Here is a 13,650-nt window from a genome sequence, read left to right on the forward strand (position 1 = left end):
CATAGAGCTGCCCTATGTCAGAACCACAGATTTTTGTTTAATTGAAGTATAATTGCTTTACAGTGTTGTGTTAGTTTCTGCTGTACAACAAAGTGAATCAGCTATATGTGTACGTATATCCCTTCTCTCTTGAACCTCCCTCCCACCACCACCACCACGCCACCTGTCTAGATCATTGCAGAGCAGAGCTGAGCTCCCTGTGTTCTACAGCAGCTTCCCACTAGCTACCTATTTTAACACGTGGTTAAAAAAAAAAGGTGTGGGGGGGAGTAATATGTGTCAATGCTACTCTCTTGATTGGAACCATAGATGTTTAGGTTGAGAGGTCAGTCTCTGCTCTAGGCAGGAATCCTCACCCAATAAGCCATCATCCTGCTTTAGCTTCTCAGTGACAGGATGCTTACCTCATAAATCAACCCATTTGTTCCGGCAGTTCCTTTACAAAATGTTTCTCATGTATTGGGTCAATGGTTTCTCTCTGCAGACCCACATAATTGTCTAAGACCATAGTCTGTGCCTGCCCCGCAGAGATGGGGTTGCTGCTGTGTGCCTCCCCACCAACTTACCCCATGTTCTCTTTCTAATCTAAACATCCCCACTGTCTCTCAGTTTTTCCACCTGAAAAGTGGGTTTAACATTATAATAGTACTCTTCTCAGAGTTGTTATAAGTTTCTGGACATTCCTCACCTGACATCCCTGCAGAATGTGACTCTTAGAACTGAACACAGTCCTGCAGGTGAGGAATGACTAATGTAGATTACCGCTGACTTTGCGTTTCCTCTTCTGGACATTTGCCCTCCATTTCTTCACCCTGTGCCTTAGGAGTCCTTGGCAACTATGTCACTGCTGGTGCATATGGGACTGGGGGTCAACCAAAACTCTTAACACAACTTACATGGGCTTAAACTAGATTTCCTCTATCTTGTATTTATCCATTTGGCAACTTACATTTCAGTTCAAAGACTTATATTTATATCTCGGCCTTTTTTTTCTTCTTAGAATGAACTTATTGATTTAAGGCTATGGAGATTTTTTGAATCCAAGATTCTGTCCGCTGATGTATTAGTTATTTCTCCCAGCTTTGTGCTATTTTCCAGGAAAATATTCTTTCTCAGATAGCCTATTTTAAAATGTATTCCTCTTCTGCAGAATTTAACTGAGAGAATTTAAATTAATTAGTCACCAACTTAAGTCATTTTAATTTTGGGGGGTAGAAACTATATGTTTAATGCTTATGTAACTATAAATTGTCATCCCAAACTAAAAACATCAAGTGCCACTCTCAAAGAAGTGAATTTTCAGCTCAACTTACAGTATAGGTCCCATAATGCTACAGGAAAGTACATGCTGTATGAACAAGTGTTTTAAGAGGCAAAGGGCCCCTAGCCACTCAGCATTTCTGGAATTGTCAGCTCTGTCTTTATTGCAAAAGCTCAGAGCTGCTGTATGTTGCAGTTGGTTCAAAGAGGCCCAGGAACTGAGTGCCTCACCTGCCTGGTCTGCTTTCTCTGACTTTTCTCTATTAGCTTAGTTCAATTCTGTTGTGTTTCTTTCTCATTTAGGACAGGAAGATAAAATGCAAATTTGATGATGTCATTCTCCCTCAAATATTGTTGTTGTTTTCCCATTTCATATAGAGTTAAGCACAAACTTCTCGCCAGGCCTTCACAGCCCAACTCCTGACTTTTTTCAGTCCTGTGTTGCCATTTCCTATGCCTGGCGCTGCCCCCACTTCCTTTGACATCCCTGTAATTCCCCCCTGCCCCGCCATACTTTGATTCATACGAGTCCCTGTGCCCTTGACCACCATCTCAGTCTATTGAAACCATATTTATCACTCAAGGTCCAATGCAAAGATTACTCCCTCTGCAGAAAACTTCCTGATCTTTCAATTTGGAATCAATTTCTCCTTCCTGGAGTTTGTTCTAATAACATGGGTAAAGCACCATTTGTAGTTTGACCTCTTGGCAGCTTGTTCCACATCAGTCTTTCCATCAGTTCTCCAGCAATCTTGGAAGTGAAAGAGGTCATATTTACCTTTGGCTCTCAAGAACCAAGCACTGCCACAGCACAGAGTTGGTGCAAAATAAATGTAGATTGAATTAGTTTTCTTCCTGTCCACTTTTACCACCTAGACCCATTCGTTTCAGCTTTCCAAAACTGATTCATTGTTAAAACTCAAAATTTTAAAACACTGAATAATACCTATATATAGTTAATATAACATAACTTTAAAAATGAAAACCAAAGGTACCATGTCCCATATCATTTTTAAGACTCAATTTTGCCAAAAAAAATCACAAAGCATAGGACACTCATCAGTGAGATGATCACAGGCACCTACCTGTGTAGAACTTAGTGAATTGTTTTAGTTCTTTGTTAATATTTGTATAGGAATGTCAACATCTCCCTGATTTTTTTTTTTTTTTGCTCAAATTTAGAGTCTGTACAAACTCGCCCACGAAGAAGCAAAGAAGAAAGGCTACGACTTGCGAAGTGATGCCATCCCGATCGTGGCAGCCAAGGCCTCCAGGGACATCATCAGTGATGTGAGTTGTCAATTTTACTGCAAGTATGTGGTCAGTCTGAAGGGATATTTTCACTGAACTAAATCTTTGAAAAGAACTTTCCTGGCCTTTTGGAAATAAAGCCTGATGTATTTATGTAGGATTTTTCTAAAATCTAGCTTTGAGGGAAATGAAAAATTGAATGTGTATTAAATTTTTATAACTGTTAAGACACAGTGTCTACAGTGAAAGCTGATCCACCAAGAACAGAGAAAGAGCCATTCATGTGGAATTTGTTAGAGTATAGCTGCAGGCTTGGAGGTACTTATATAAAATTGTCACAGTGCTGATGGAAAAAGTGACTCATAAACTTAAGTTCTCCCCGTGAGAATCATGGCCTGGCTTTATATAGCATTTTAACTCAAAAAATGCATATGACACTTAACATTACAATTCACCCTTATACAACTATGAGAAGAAGACAGTTGATCAGTACCAGACTAGCCCAAGCTTGCACCCATAACCAGCTCCTGGCTTGTGGCTTGTACCTTACAGAATAAAACCATGATCCTTCCCTGGTACCTCAGGGGATTCTTGAAGAACAGACCACTGCTCTAAAATTCAAGGCCCACTATTTGGGAATATGGTAATACACTGTGTTTTATGTAGAAAGATCAATTAGTGACTCACTTTAGTTTACATACGTTGGGCCTTTCCTACAAGTGGATTAATGCAAATAATAATAGATACCAAAATATTAATAACCAAAAGCACTGAGCAATCTGTGCTAAGAGTGTTACATGCATTATATCACTTATTTTTCATAATTACCCTAGGACGTAAGTGTTGTGATTATCCCTGTTTTGTGGATTGCTTAAGCAACTTGTCTAAAGTCAAACTCTTAGTTCGTGGTGGAGGTGAAATTCCAATCCATCTCATTCCTTCCCACTGTACTATATTGCCTCTGCTGACTAATTTATACTTTCTCACTTAGTTATCTTTGTGACTAGAAGCTTGTATTTTGGACAATTAACTTGGATTCCAGGATGATGTCATTGGCCATGGAATAATAAAAACACTGTTGGTCCATGAGAGATGAGAACCTATGACTTAATTAGGAACATGCTCTAACCCGCTGGGCTGCTACGTCAGCTCCCCTAGTTTAGTCAGTTTGCAAAATAATGCCAAGTTTGCCACCATCACTGACTGTCTGAATCCGTTATGAAATACTAAATTCTTTTCTGTTGCTGCTGCAGATAGTCCTTGACCTTGACTGTATCCTCACAGAAACCAGACAATCATCATTTTACCACTTATTAAACGCATCTGGTCACTGAGCACATCTCTTTTCTGATATGCTTTTAGTGTCTAACCCATTTCTCCAAGTTCCTTGGTCCAAATGGCCTCTCCACTGTGTGCATGTCCTGCCTCAGGGACTATTCATTATTACTAGGCCATAGGTGATTTGGGGTATACACTACAATCATATCAATTCCATCTATTTTATTACCACTATAAGCTTCTAGAGGAAAGGTAAGCTACTGCCTTGAGTTTTGCTTATTAGCAAAAGTCAGCTTACAACTGTGATATAAGCAAGATGATTTGTACAGACTTGTGACCTCTAAAGGCTTCTAATGAAAATCTGATTTGTGCATTTTCATTTCAGTACAAATACAAAGATGGTTACCGCAAGCAGCTTGGCCATCACATTGGCGCCCGGGACATCCAAGATGACCCCAAGATGATGTGGTCCATGCACGTGGCCAAGATCCAGAGCGACCGGGAGTACAAGAAGGACTTTGAGAAGTGGAAGACCAAGTTCAGCAGCCCAGTGGACATGCTGGGGGTGGTGCTGGCCAAGAAGTGCCAGACCTTGGTCAGTGACATAGACTACAAGAACTACCTGCACCAGTGGACGTGCCTGCCCGACCAGAGCGATGTCATCCATGCTCGGCGGGCCTATGACCTGCAGAGTGACGTGAGTACAGTGTCTATAACAGCCTTGTGCAGAAGGAAATTGAACCATATGAAAGCCATCCTTTGTAAACAACTCACTGGGCTACTCAAACTAGGATTTCTTGTTTAGTGAATGAGATGTGAATCAGAGAATAGTTTTACTGTTTAATTGTGGATGCATTGCTAGGCTTTATAAGGAAGTGAAATTTACTGACCGGACTTGGTCTTATAAAAATTAAACGGGAATTAAGTAATGTTGGAATTCCAGGTCTACCACAGGGAGACCTTTTATTTTATTTTTTTAAGGGAGAAAGAACAAATTTTTGTTTTTTAAAAAGTTACTCAAGAATTGTTTTAGCTTCCTTGAAAAACAAATACGTTTATCATTAGTAGAATATTGCTGCAAGATTCACTGTTGTTCTTATGAAATAAGAGAAGTCACTGAGTCTGGATGCTACTGGGTCATTTTCCTGGTGCTTTCTCCTCTCAGCAGGGCTCTCTTTGTGGAGCAGTCACAAGGTAACGACAGAACCTAGTACCGATTTGAAGCAGAGGCGCCATCTCAAATCTGGATGTGAGAAGCGCATTTTTTGCAGCATATGTTTTATAGATGTTTGAAGGAATTATTAAGCATTAGAGGACTTTGGAGAATAACATGAATTAACAATAATTATTCATTAAATGGTTGTTCCTAGAAATTGTGTAGCCTACCTGTGGCAACTCCCACATGTATTCTGTAGCCTTCCACAAGATGCAGAGCCCTGTGTTTTACAAAGAAGGCTTTGCCTGCACAAGGAAGGTGGTTAAAAACAGCTAACATTACCCATGGGGTGACCGCATTGACAGACCTCTTGCCTGCATCTGTCAGGTGCCCTTTTGAGATCCCCTCCTTCTCATAGTGACATAGTCTTAACAATGTGGGAAGCATATGAAAGTTAAACAACCCAGAAGTGTAAAATGTTATTGTTTTCATTCTTGCTGTTATTTAAGGGGCTGTAACTACTTAGCATAAGGCAATTCCAACCGGCTTTTAGTCTAGACAATAAAAGAGCCACCTGTATGCTCTACTTTGATGCTGTTCCAGGTAAAAATCCTTCAAATGAGCTAGGCAAAGGTCCAGTTCCACCACTGTGAAGTAGTTATGAATGAAAGTCTTTAGCAGAAAAAATTACTTAAAGTGTCAAAGACATGGAAAGACAGTTCTGGAAAGGAGTCCATGCTTCCCATCCTGAGAATTTGGCGAAGAGCCGGGTTGCAGACCAATAAGATGATCATTTTTTTGTCCTGAATCTTGAACAGTGTTAAAGTAGCCAAAGGTCTGCCTCTGGGCTTCAGAGGTTCTCTGTCATTATTGATCTGTTTTGTTTTTACTTTCTGGCCTCATGTGGAATCTTAGTTTCCTGAGCAGGGATTGAACCCACGCCCCCTATTGGGAGCACTGTCTTAACCATCTCCAGGGAAGCCCTATTATTACATTTTAACTTCTTTTCTTGTTGCTTAGAAAGAGCGAGCATTACAGATATTTTTGAAATATAAGAAAGAACACATAGAAGGCAATAATAATCCAACTACTGAAAAAGGCCTCTCCTGCTCATGTAATACACGTGTTGTTTTCTGTGCTATTTTTTGTTAGCATCATATTAATGACATTTCTACAAGTCACTGATATTCTTTAAAATAGGCTTTTAATAGCTGCAGAGTGTTTCATTTGACTAGACCTAACATTTATTTACTGAAAGCCTGTAGCTGGATGTTTGCACAGTTTCTCTTTCTCTGGGTTAGCTTCTTTTTCTGTTGACACAGAATGAACATCCATTGAACTGGCTGACAGAAGATATTCATTTCAATTACTCCTGTCCTAACAACCTGAAACATTTTATCATTTTTTGTTACTTTTCTGGGTCATTTTTGAACATACTTCCTCTGCTGGTTTGCCTAATACAATGAGCCTGTTTTCTATAAAAGCAACAACCAGAATTGTACTTTATTATTGATTTTGTATCTTGACCCTAAATTTTTCAATCTTGCTGAAGAGTTCCTGCCTTTTTCCTCCTCACAGAATGTTTACAAGTCCGATCTCCAGTGGCTGAGGGGCATTGGCTGGGTCCCCATTGGGTCTGTGGATGTGGTCAAGTGTAAGAGAGCTGCAGAGATACTGAGTGATAACCTCTACCGCCAGCCTCCAGACACGCTGAAGTTCACCAGTGTGCCTGATTCCCTGGAGCAGGTGCTGGCCAAGAACAACGCCATCAACATGAACAAGGTGAGCTCCAGCTGCCTCAAGCTTTTCCAAGATGCAAAAAGAGGTTCTGAGACATTAATCATTAGTGGAGTTAAAATTGTCCATGCAAGTGTGGGGTCATGTTTACCTCCTAAATGACATACTTGAAATCCTCTGAGTAATTTCTGTTATCCTCAGTTGTAACCCTGATAACCATCATTAAGACTCAAACCTCAGCTGAATACTCTGTATCTTAGTCTGATTTATTTTTTCCTAATTAGGTCAATAACATTCTGGCTTTAATTGACTTTTTGTAGTTCTGTTTCAAATGGTCTTCTATAACATGTTCTTTCTTTTCTATCAACATATTCTTTGATAGCGCTTATACACAGAAGCCTGGGACAAAGACAAGACTCAAGTTCACATAATGCCTGATACTCCGGAGATCATGCTGGCAAGGCAGAACAAACTCAACTACAGTGAGGTAGGGGCAAAATCTTGTGGGCCCATACTTGTGGTTGGCATTGTAGTTTGTTTTCTACACTTACTTTTATGAAGAATCTTGGACCTCAGCTGTCCTGGAGGGTATAGCTCTGTGATATGAGCACTAAGCCCATCAAACCTTTCGTCTGTAGTTGAATAACATATGCTATAGGATTCCAGGGGAAAACTGAAGCCACGTTTTCTTTTCCATTTATGGTCTTTACTGATGTGAGTCAGTGCAACTGGAGAGTATTTTTGGCTTTTCCAAGGGGTAGTATGACCAGACGTAATACTGACTTATTATTTATATGAAAACATTATTTGCTGTTTATCTGAAATTGGGCATGCTATCTTCCTATTTGTTAAATCTGGCAGCCCAACCAAGGGGGCCTCTAATTATACATACCCCTTTCCCACCTGGATCATGAATGGAATTGAGAAGGAAAGCAAAGCAATGAAATTAGAAGTCAAAATCTCACATCTTTTATTACTAAAGTTAGTTTCAAGGACACGTTTGTATGAGAGCCAAATGAACTTGCTAAATGAACCCCAGAATTACGTTCCTCATCCAGGTGTAGGCCATCCTGGAGCAGGAGAGTCAGCTCCACTTCCCTCAGGGGTGAGTCCTGCTTAGAGCACTGAGATATGCAGAGGAGGGCACTGGGCATATTTTCCTAAAGGGAGCAGGGGCAAATGAAATAATCGAGCTCCTTTTATAGAAACAGAACCTTAGGCGTGAGAAAAACGTGCTCTCTGTTGACAAGGCTGATTACATTTTTTTAAAGTAAACTGCAATTTTATAGGTGCATGTTTTACTAACATGAGGCAGCCAAAAGTTAGAATCTTAAAGTTGTGATTATACTCAAGTTAACTTTAAGTTGATCATTTTCTCATTTGTTTTTTAAAATATTATAAAATATTGCATGATTGTCAAAAATTTTTAATAATGAATGAGTATATGTTATTTTTTTATCAAATGAGTAATATTAAACATTGTCCTGCAGGTTTCTTTTCACTTAAGATATATAAATTGATGCTTTGTTCATCAGTCTATATCACTAAATTATATTAATCTATGTTGGTATACATAATATATCATATAACCTACATATTATATATATATTAATCTATAATGATATAAATTATAGATTATTCTATGTTAATACTCATTGATACGCTTCATTTGTTTCTTATGCTACAGAGTTTTTTGGTAAAATATAATTTATTTACTTTCCAATACCGCTAGGAAGTTGTTTCCAGAGCCTTTCCTTTTTTAAATCTTGATAAATTTGTCTCTTGATAAATTCCAGATTGTTGCCATCAGATCTTTCACTGTCAAACCTGCTCTAACTCTTACTTTTCTCCTATAGACTCTGTACAAACTCGCCAACGAAGAAGCAAAGAAGAAAGGCTATGACTTGCGAAGTGATGCCATCCCGATCGTGGCGGCCAAGGCCTCCAGGGACATCATCAGTGATGTGAGTACCAGCACTCCATGGATATACAGATACACATGACTGGATGAGGTGGGAAGGCAGAATCAGTATTACAATAGCATGGTTCTTCTGGGTGTTGGTTAAAGCACATTTATTGTACTTTAAATGAAGTCTTTTATTTGTAAAGCCCTTTAATAATTCAACTCCAAAATATTTTAGTATTCAGACCCCATAGGCAGAGCAAGTATCCTAAACTTCAGAAAAAAAAAAAAAAGAATTTGAATCTACATTTGTTTGTATCTTTTGTCAGTTGTCTCATACTATGACCAACCTAGATAGCATATTATGAAGCAGACATTACTTTTCTGACAAAAGTCCATCTAGTCAAAGCTATGATTTTTCCAGTAGTCATGTATGGATATGAGAGTTGGACTATAAAGAAAGCTGAATGCCAAAGAACTGATGCTTTAGAACTGTTGTTTTGGAGAAGACTTTTGGGAGTCCCTTGGACTACAAGGAGATCCAACCAGTCAATCCTAAAGAAAATCAGTCCTGAATATTCATTGGAAGGACTGATGCTGAAGCTGAAACTCCAGTACTTTGGCCATCTGATGCGAAGAACTGACTCATTGGAAAAGACCCTGATGCTGGCCAAGATTAAAGGTGGGAGGAGAAGGGGACGACAGAGGATGAGATGGTTGGATGGCATCACCGACTAACTGGACATGAGTTTGAGGAAGCTCCAGGAGTTGGTGATGGACAGGGAAGCCTGGCATGCTGCAGTCCATGGGGTTGCAAAGAGATGGACACAACTGAGTGACTGAACTGAACTTTTTCATATCTATAATTATGAGGCATTCATCTGCATATTTGGAGCACACAGATATAAGAAAATAACAGGGGAAAAAAGCTGGAAAAAAACGTGGTTACATGCATTGGGTCAATATAAGAAAAAGATCTGGTACAGACAGGTTTAGGAAAATTTGCCTTTCCCCAAACCTGCTTGGGATTTTTGCCAACCCTTTCTTTGAAAAACTACCTTAAGTGCTTCCTTTTGAGTTATTTTTAAATGAAAAAAAAAAGAGTTTTATGACATCCTAAACCAACAATATAGTGAGCCTGATTTCTCTTTCTGCTGTCTCTGAAAGAAGTGCCTTTGGTGGAGAATTCAGACTTCTGTAAATATATGCTAGGATTTGTGTAATGTTGTTCCCTGAAGTGGACAGAAGATAATCCACAGTCCACTCTTACCGCCACCAACAACAAACCACTTTCTTGTAGTCATATAATCTATTTTTCCCCCTCAAGGAATCCCAACAAACCTCACCCAAATTTCATCTCCAATAGACCAGGTACGCAAGGATGGAAACACAAGCCAGTCCGTTTCGGGAGTCCTGTAACTCAGTGAAAGTCAGCAGAGCCACATTTGGGAGGGGTGCAGTGGGCTGGGGATAAAATAGTTCCTGTGCACTCAGGAGTAGCATTCTCCAAATCACATGTAAAATTTCTGGGTTAACAATTTCACTGGCCCAAGACAAAAAAAAAGAAAAAAGGCCGTATTAACTCCAGTTGATTTTCTGATAAGTGTTGCTGCCTTTATTTCCAGAGACCTAACATCTGCAAACCATAGCACTGTGTTGTTTGGCCTGCTTCCCATTAGAGTATTGCTGTGAAGTCTAGTCCGAGTTTAGGATGAGGAGATAAGTTGATATTTAGATGATTCATTTCTTTACAAGAATTACCAATTTTAAAATAGCAGAGTTTTATATTAAAAAAACTTTTAGCCCATTCATTCATTTTTTTAATGACTACTTTTATTTCAGTATAAATACAAAGATGGTTACCGCAAGCAGCTTGGCCATCACATTGGAGCCCGGGACATCAAAGATGACCCCAAGATGATGTGGTCCATGCACGTGGCCAAGATCCAGAGTGACCGGGAGTACAAGAAAGACTTTGAGAAGTGGAAGACCAAGTTCAGCAGCCCGGTGGACATGCTGGGGGTGGTGCTGGCCAAGAAGTGCCAGACCTTGGTCAGTGACATAGACTACAAGAACTACCTGCACCAGTGGACGTGCCTGCCCGACCAGAGCGATGTCATCCATGCTCGGCAGGCCTATGACTTGCAGAGCGATGTAAGTACTGAGACCCATTAAATACTGCTGCTGACCATGCTCATGATGGTTATACATAGTAATATGCAGATAATGGTCTAGGATTGGTAAAGCCCGCAGGAAAAGAACAATGTTTTTTTCCTCCCCACCCTTAATTTACTGTGCTTTGCTTTTCTTTTAGAGAGAACATAATACCATGAACTATATCCACTTGGGCTTCGTATTTTAAAAGACATAAAGTTTGCCTATGCACATTTTCCATTTTTGAAATCAAGTGCTGTAACAGCTTCGGTAATCCTTGCTTTTGTGTTTGATCTCACCAGAACATTTATAAATCAGATCTCCAGTGGCTGAGAGGCATTGGTTGGGTCCCCATTGGGTCTGTGGATGTGGTCAAGTGCAAGAGAGCTGCAGAGATACTGAGTGATAACCTCTACCGCCAGCGTCCAGACACACTGAAATTCACCAGTGTGCCTGATTCCTTGGAACAGGTGCTAGCCAAGAACAATGCCATCAACATGAACAAGGTGAGCCCTCAGTTTGGGGGAAAATAAAGTATGGCTGTCTGTCCTTGAGAATATCTATGACTAGCTAAGTCTTTTTTGTTTTATCCAATTGCCATCCTGTGTATGGTGATTTGGTTTTGTATTCTCAAAATGTATGTAGAAGCTTCTGCTTTGATATCTCTTGTGAAATAGTTAGAAGTAGGACAACTGTTTGGTGTTTAAATTGTTTTAAGTCTAACAGTTATACATGTTTGATATCAAGGTTTTTTTTTTTTTCTTGTTTGCTACTTACCTAAATATAGAACAAACAAGTCAGGTGCAAGTCTTCATGACATTTATCAAAAAGAAATCTAGACATGGCATAACAGGTACATCTGCAGCCAATAAACAAACAAAATCATGGGATGGATTTGCTGATATAACCTCAGTACATATAGATGTGTATACATGCTTAGATAATACTTGCTTTTAATTTAATTGAAGTGTAGATGGTCTTGTAACAAAATACACGTTTTCTTTTCATATATTATCCTACACTTTTATTTAGTGACTATATAGTAACATCAAAGAGACTGAAGAATGTTGGTGTACAGCACACAGCCCAGATAGTAAGGATGCTGGCTTTCAACTTTGTCATCATCACGAAGTTGGAAACCTCTGTTTACAACAACCATTGTTTTCCTAATTCAATAACCTTTTTTATTCTTCACAGCGCTTATACACAGAAGCCTGGGACAAAGACAAGACTCAAATCCACATGATGCCTGATACACCTGAAATTACATTGGCAAGACAAAATAAAATAAATTATAGTGAGGTAAGACTTTATTTGAACCTGACCATGTTGATTTTGCTGATGTAGCAGAAAGGTCAGAATTATGGGTTTAATTCACATATTAATCAGTTAGCTTAGTTTTATTTATTTATTTTTGTCTATAACCTACCATGGATATATGTATCCTTGTATTAAAAAATAGTTATAGAAGACAGTAACATATCATTGTATTATTAAATCAACTATTATTTGTTGTTCAGTTGCTAAGCTGCGTCCAACTCTTTGTGACCCCATGAAATGCTACATGCCAGGCTTTCCTGTTCTCCACTATCTCCCAGAGTTTGCTCAAACTCATGTCCATTGAATCAGTGATGCTATCCAACCATCTTGTCCTCTGTCACTCCCTTTTCGTCTTGCTCTCAATCTTTTCCAGAATTAGGGTCTTTTTCCAGTAGGTCAGTTCTTCACATCAGCTGGCCAATGTGTTGGAGCTTCAGTTCTGCATCAGTCCTTCCAATGAATGTTTGGGGTTGATTTCCTTTAGGATTGACTGGTTTATCTCCTTGCTGTCCAAAGGACTCTTAATAGTCTTCTTCAGTACCACAGTTCAAAAGCATCAATTCTTGGGTTCTCAACCTTCTTTATGGTCAACTCTCACATCCATACTATACTTCAATTTTTAAAAAAAATAGAAAAAAACAGATAAATACAAAAGTATCTCCATGTCACATGTGAGAGGGGAAAGAACTCTCAGTCAACTATTAATGATTAAATCATATTGTGATTTTAATTTAAAAAATAATTACTGCTGTTTATCAGGTTAGTACTTGCTTCAAAATTTGTTCAGTGAGTTTTCCTTTAGTCATCTTATCTGTAAAATGAAATAAAAATGGCTATTGAAGAATTTTTATGTGTAGTATGTCCTGGGTGGAGCCTGGCACATAATAACTGCTTAATAAACTAATTTCTTCCCTTTACACTCAAGTCACCATGAAAATTAGATTTATTTAATATATGCTTAAAATAGCCTGTTTATTTGATTTATGCTCAAAATAACCACAGTTTATTTACAAAAACTGAAATAAGAATTCTTAAATTCATCCATCTCAAAACTGTGAGAACAATTAGACCAAAAGACATTTTTTTAACATACTCTCTCTAGCCCCACTAAATTTGTCATCACATATCTTTGCAGAATAGGAAACAGTTTCTTACCCAGTTGTTCTCATAAAGGTCAAGAATTATCTGGTTCATTCGAGATGAATGGTGATTTCTTACATGCTTCTGTGTATCTTCATTCAAAAAAAAAAAAAACAGGGTGGAGTTCCCTTTAGTTTGAGAACACTGGAAATTTTAAGTACTCATTTTCAATTCCTGACCACATTCATTATTTTACTCCTGTTAATTACCTTTTCCTATCATCATGTAGCCCTGAAGAAGAGGCATGACAAGTAAAATGGAGAGGAGTAAGCTTCCTTTTGTCTAGCATTATAAAAAGGCCCAAAGACAAGCCTGATCATGAGTATCTGACTGACCTTGGCTTCAGTCATTTTTGAATGAACAATTTTTCTCTTGGCCACAGAGCTTCTCTGTTAGATTAGCTTTTCCCAGATGTTCTGCCTCAGCCCAGACAGATGCTGTTAGTTTCTAT

The 13,650-nt window shown here is 38.8% G+C and overlaps 1 protein-coding gene across 49 annotated transcripts in view; it reads left to right on the plus strand.

Annotated features, from left to right (window-relative positions):
- The window catches only part of NEB (nebulin), a 202,814-nt gene that overhangs the window by 83,875 nt on the left and 105,289 nt on the right, over window positions 1-13,650 (plus strand). For all 49 annotated transcript variants that reach the window (XM_060409928.1, XM_012137496.4, XM_042243869.1 and 46 more), the window contains exons 64-71: window positions 2,443-2,550; window positions 4,175-4,486; window positions 6,524-6,727; window positions 7,065-7,169; window positions 8,539-8,646; window positions 10,428-10,739; window positions 11,042-11,245; window positions 11,937-12,041. In XM_060409928.1, coding sequence (XP_060265911.1) covers window positions 2,443-2,550; window positions 4,175-4,486; window positions 6,524-6,727; window positions 7,065-7,169; window positions 8,539-8,646; window positions 10,428-10,739; window positions 11,042-11,245; window positions 11,937-12,041 — 1,458 coding nt within the window. The remainder of the gene's footprint in view (window positions 1-2,442; window positions 2,551-4,174; window positions 4,487-6,523; window positions 6,728-7,064; window positions 7,170-8,538; window positions 8,647-10,427; window positions 10,740-11,041; window positions 11,246-11,936; window positions 12,042-13,650) is intronic.

This window comes from Ovis aries, chromosome 2 (genome assembly GCF_016772045.2).
Source record: "Ovis aries strain OAR_USU_Benz2616 breed Rambouillet chromosome 2, ARS-UI_Ramb_v3.0, whole genome shotgun sequence".
NCBI lineage: Eukaryota > Metazoa > Chordata > Mammalia > Artiodactyla > Bovidae > Ovis > Ovis aries.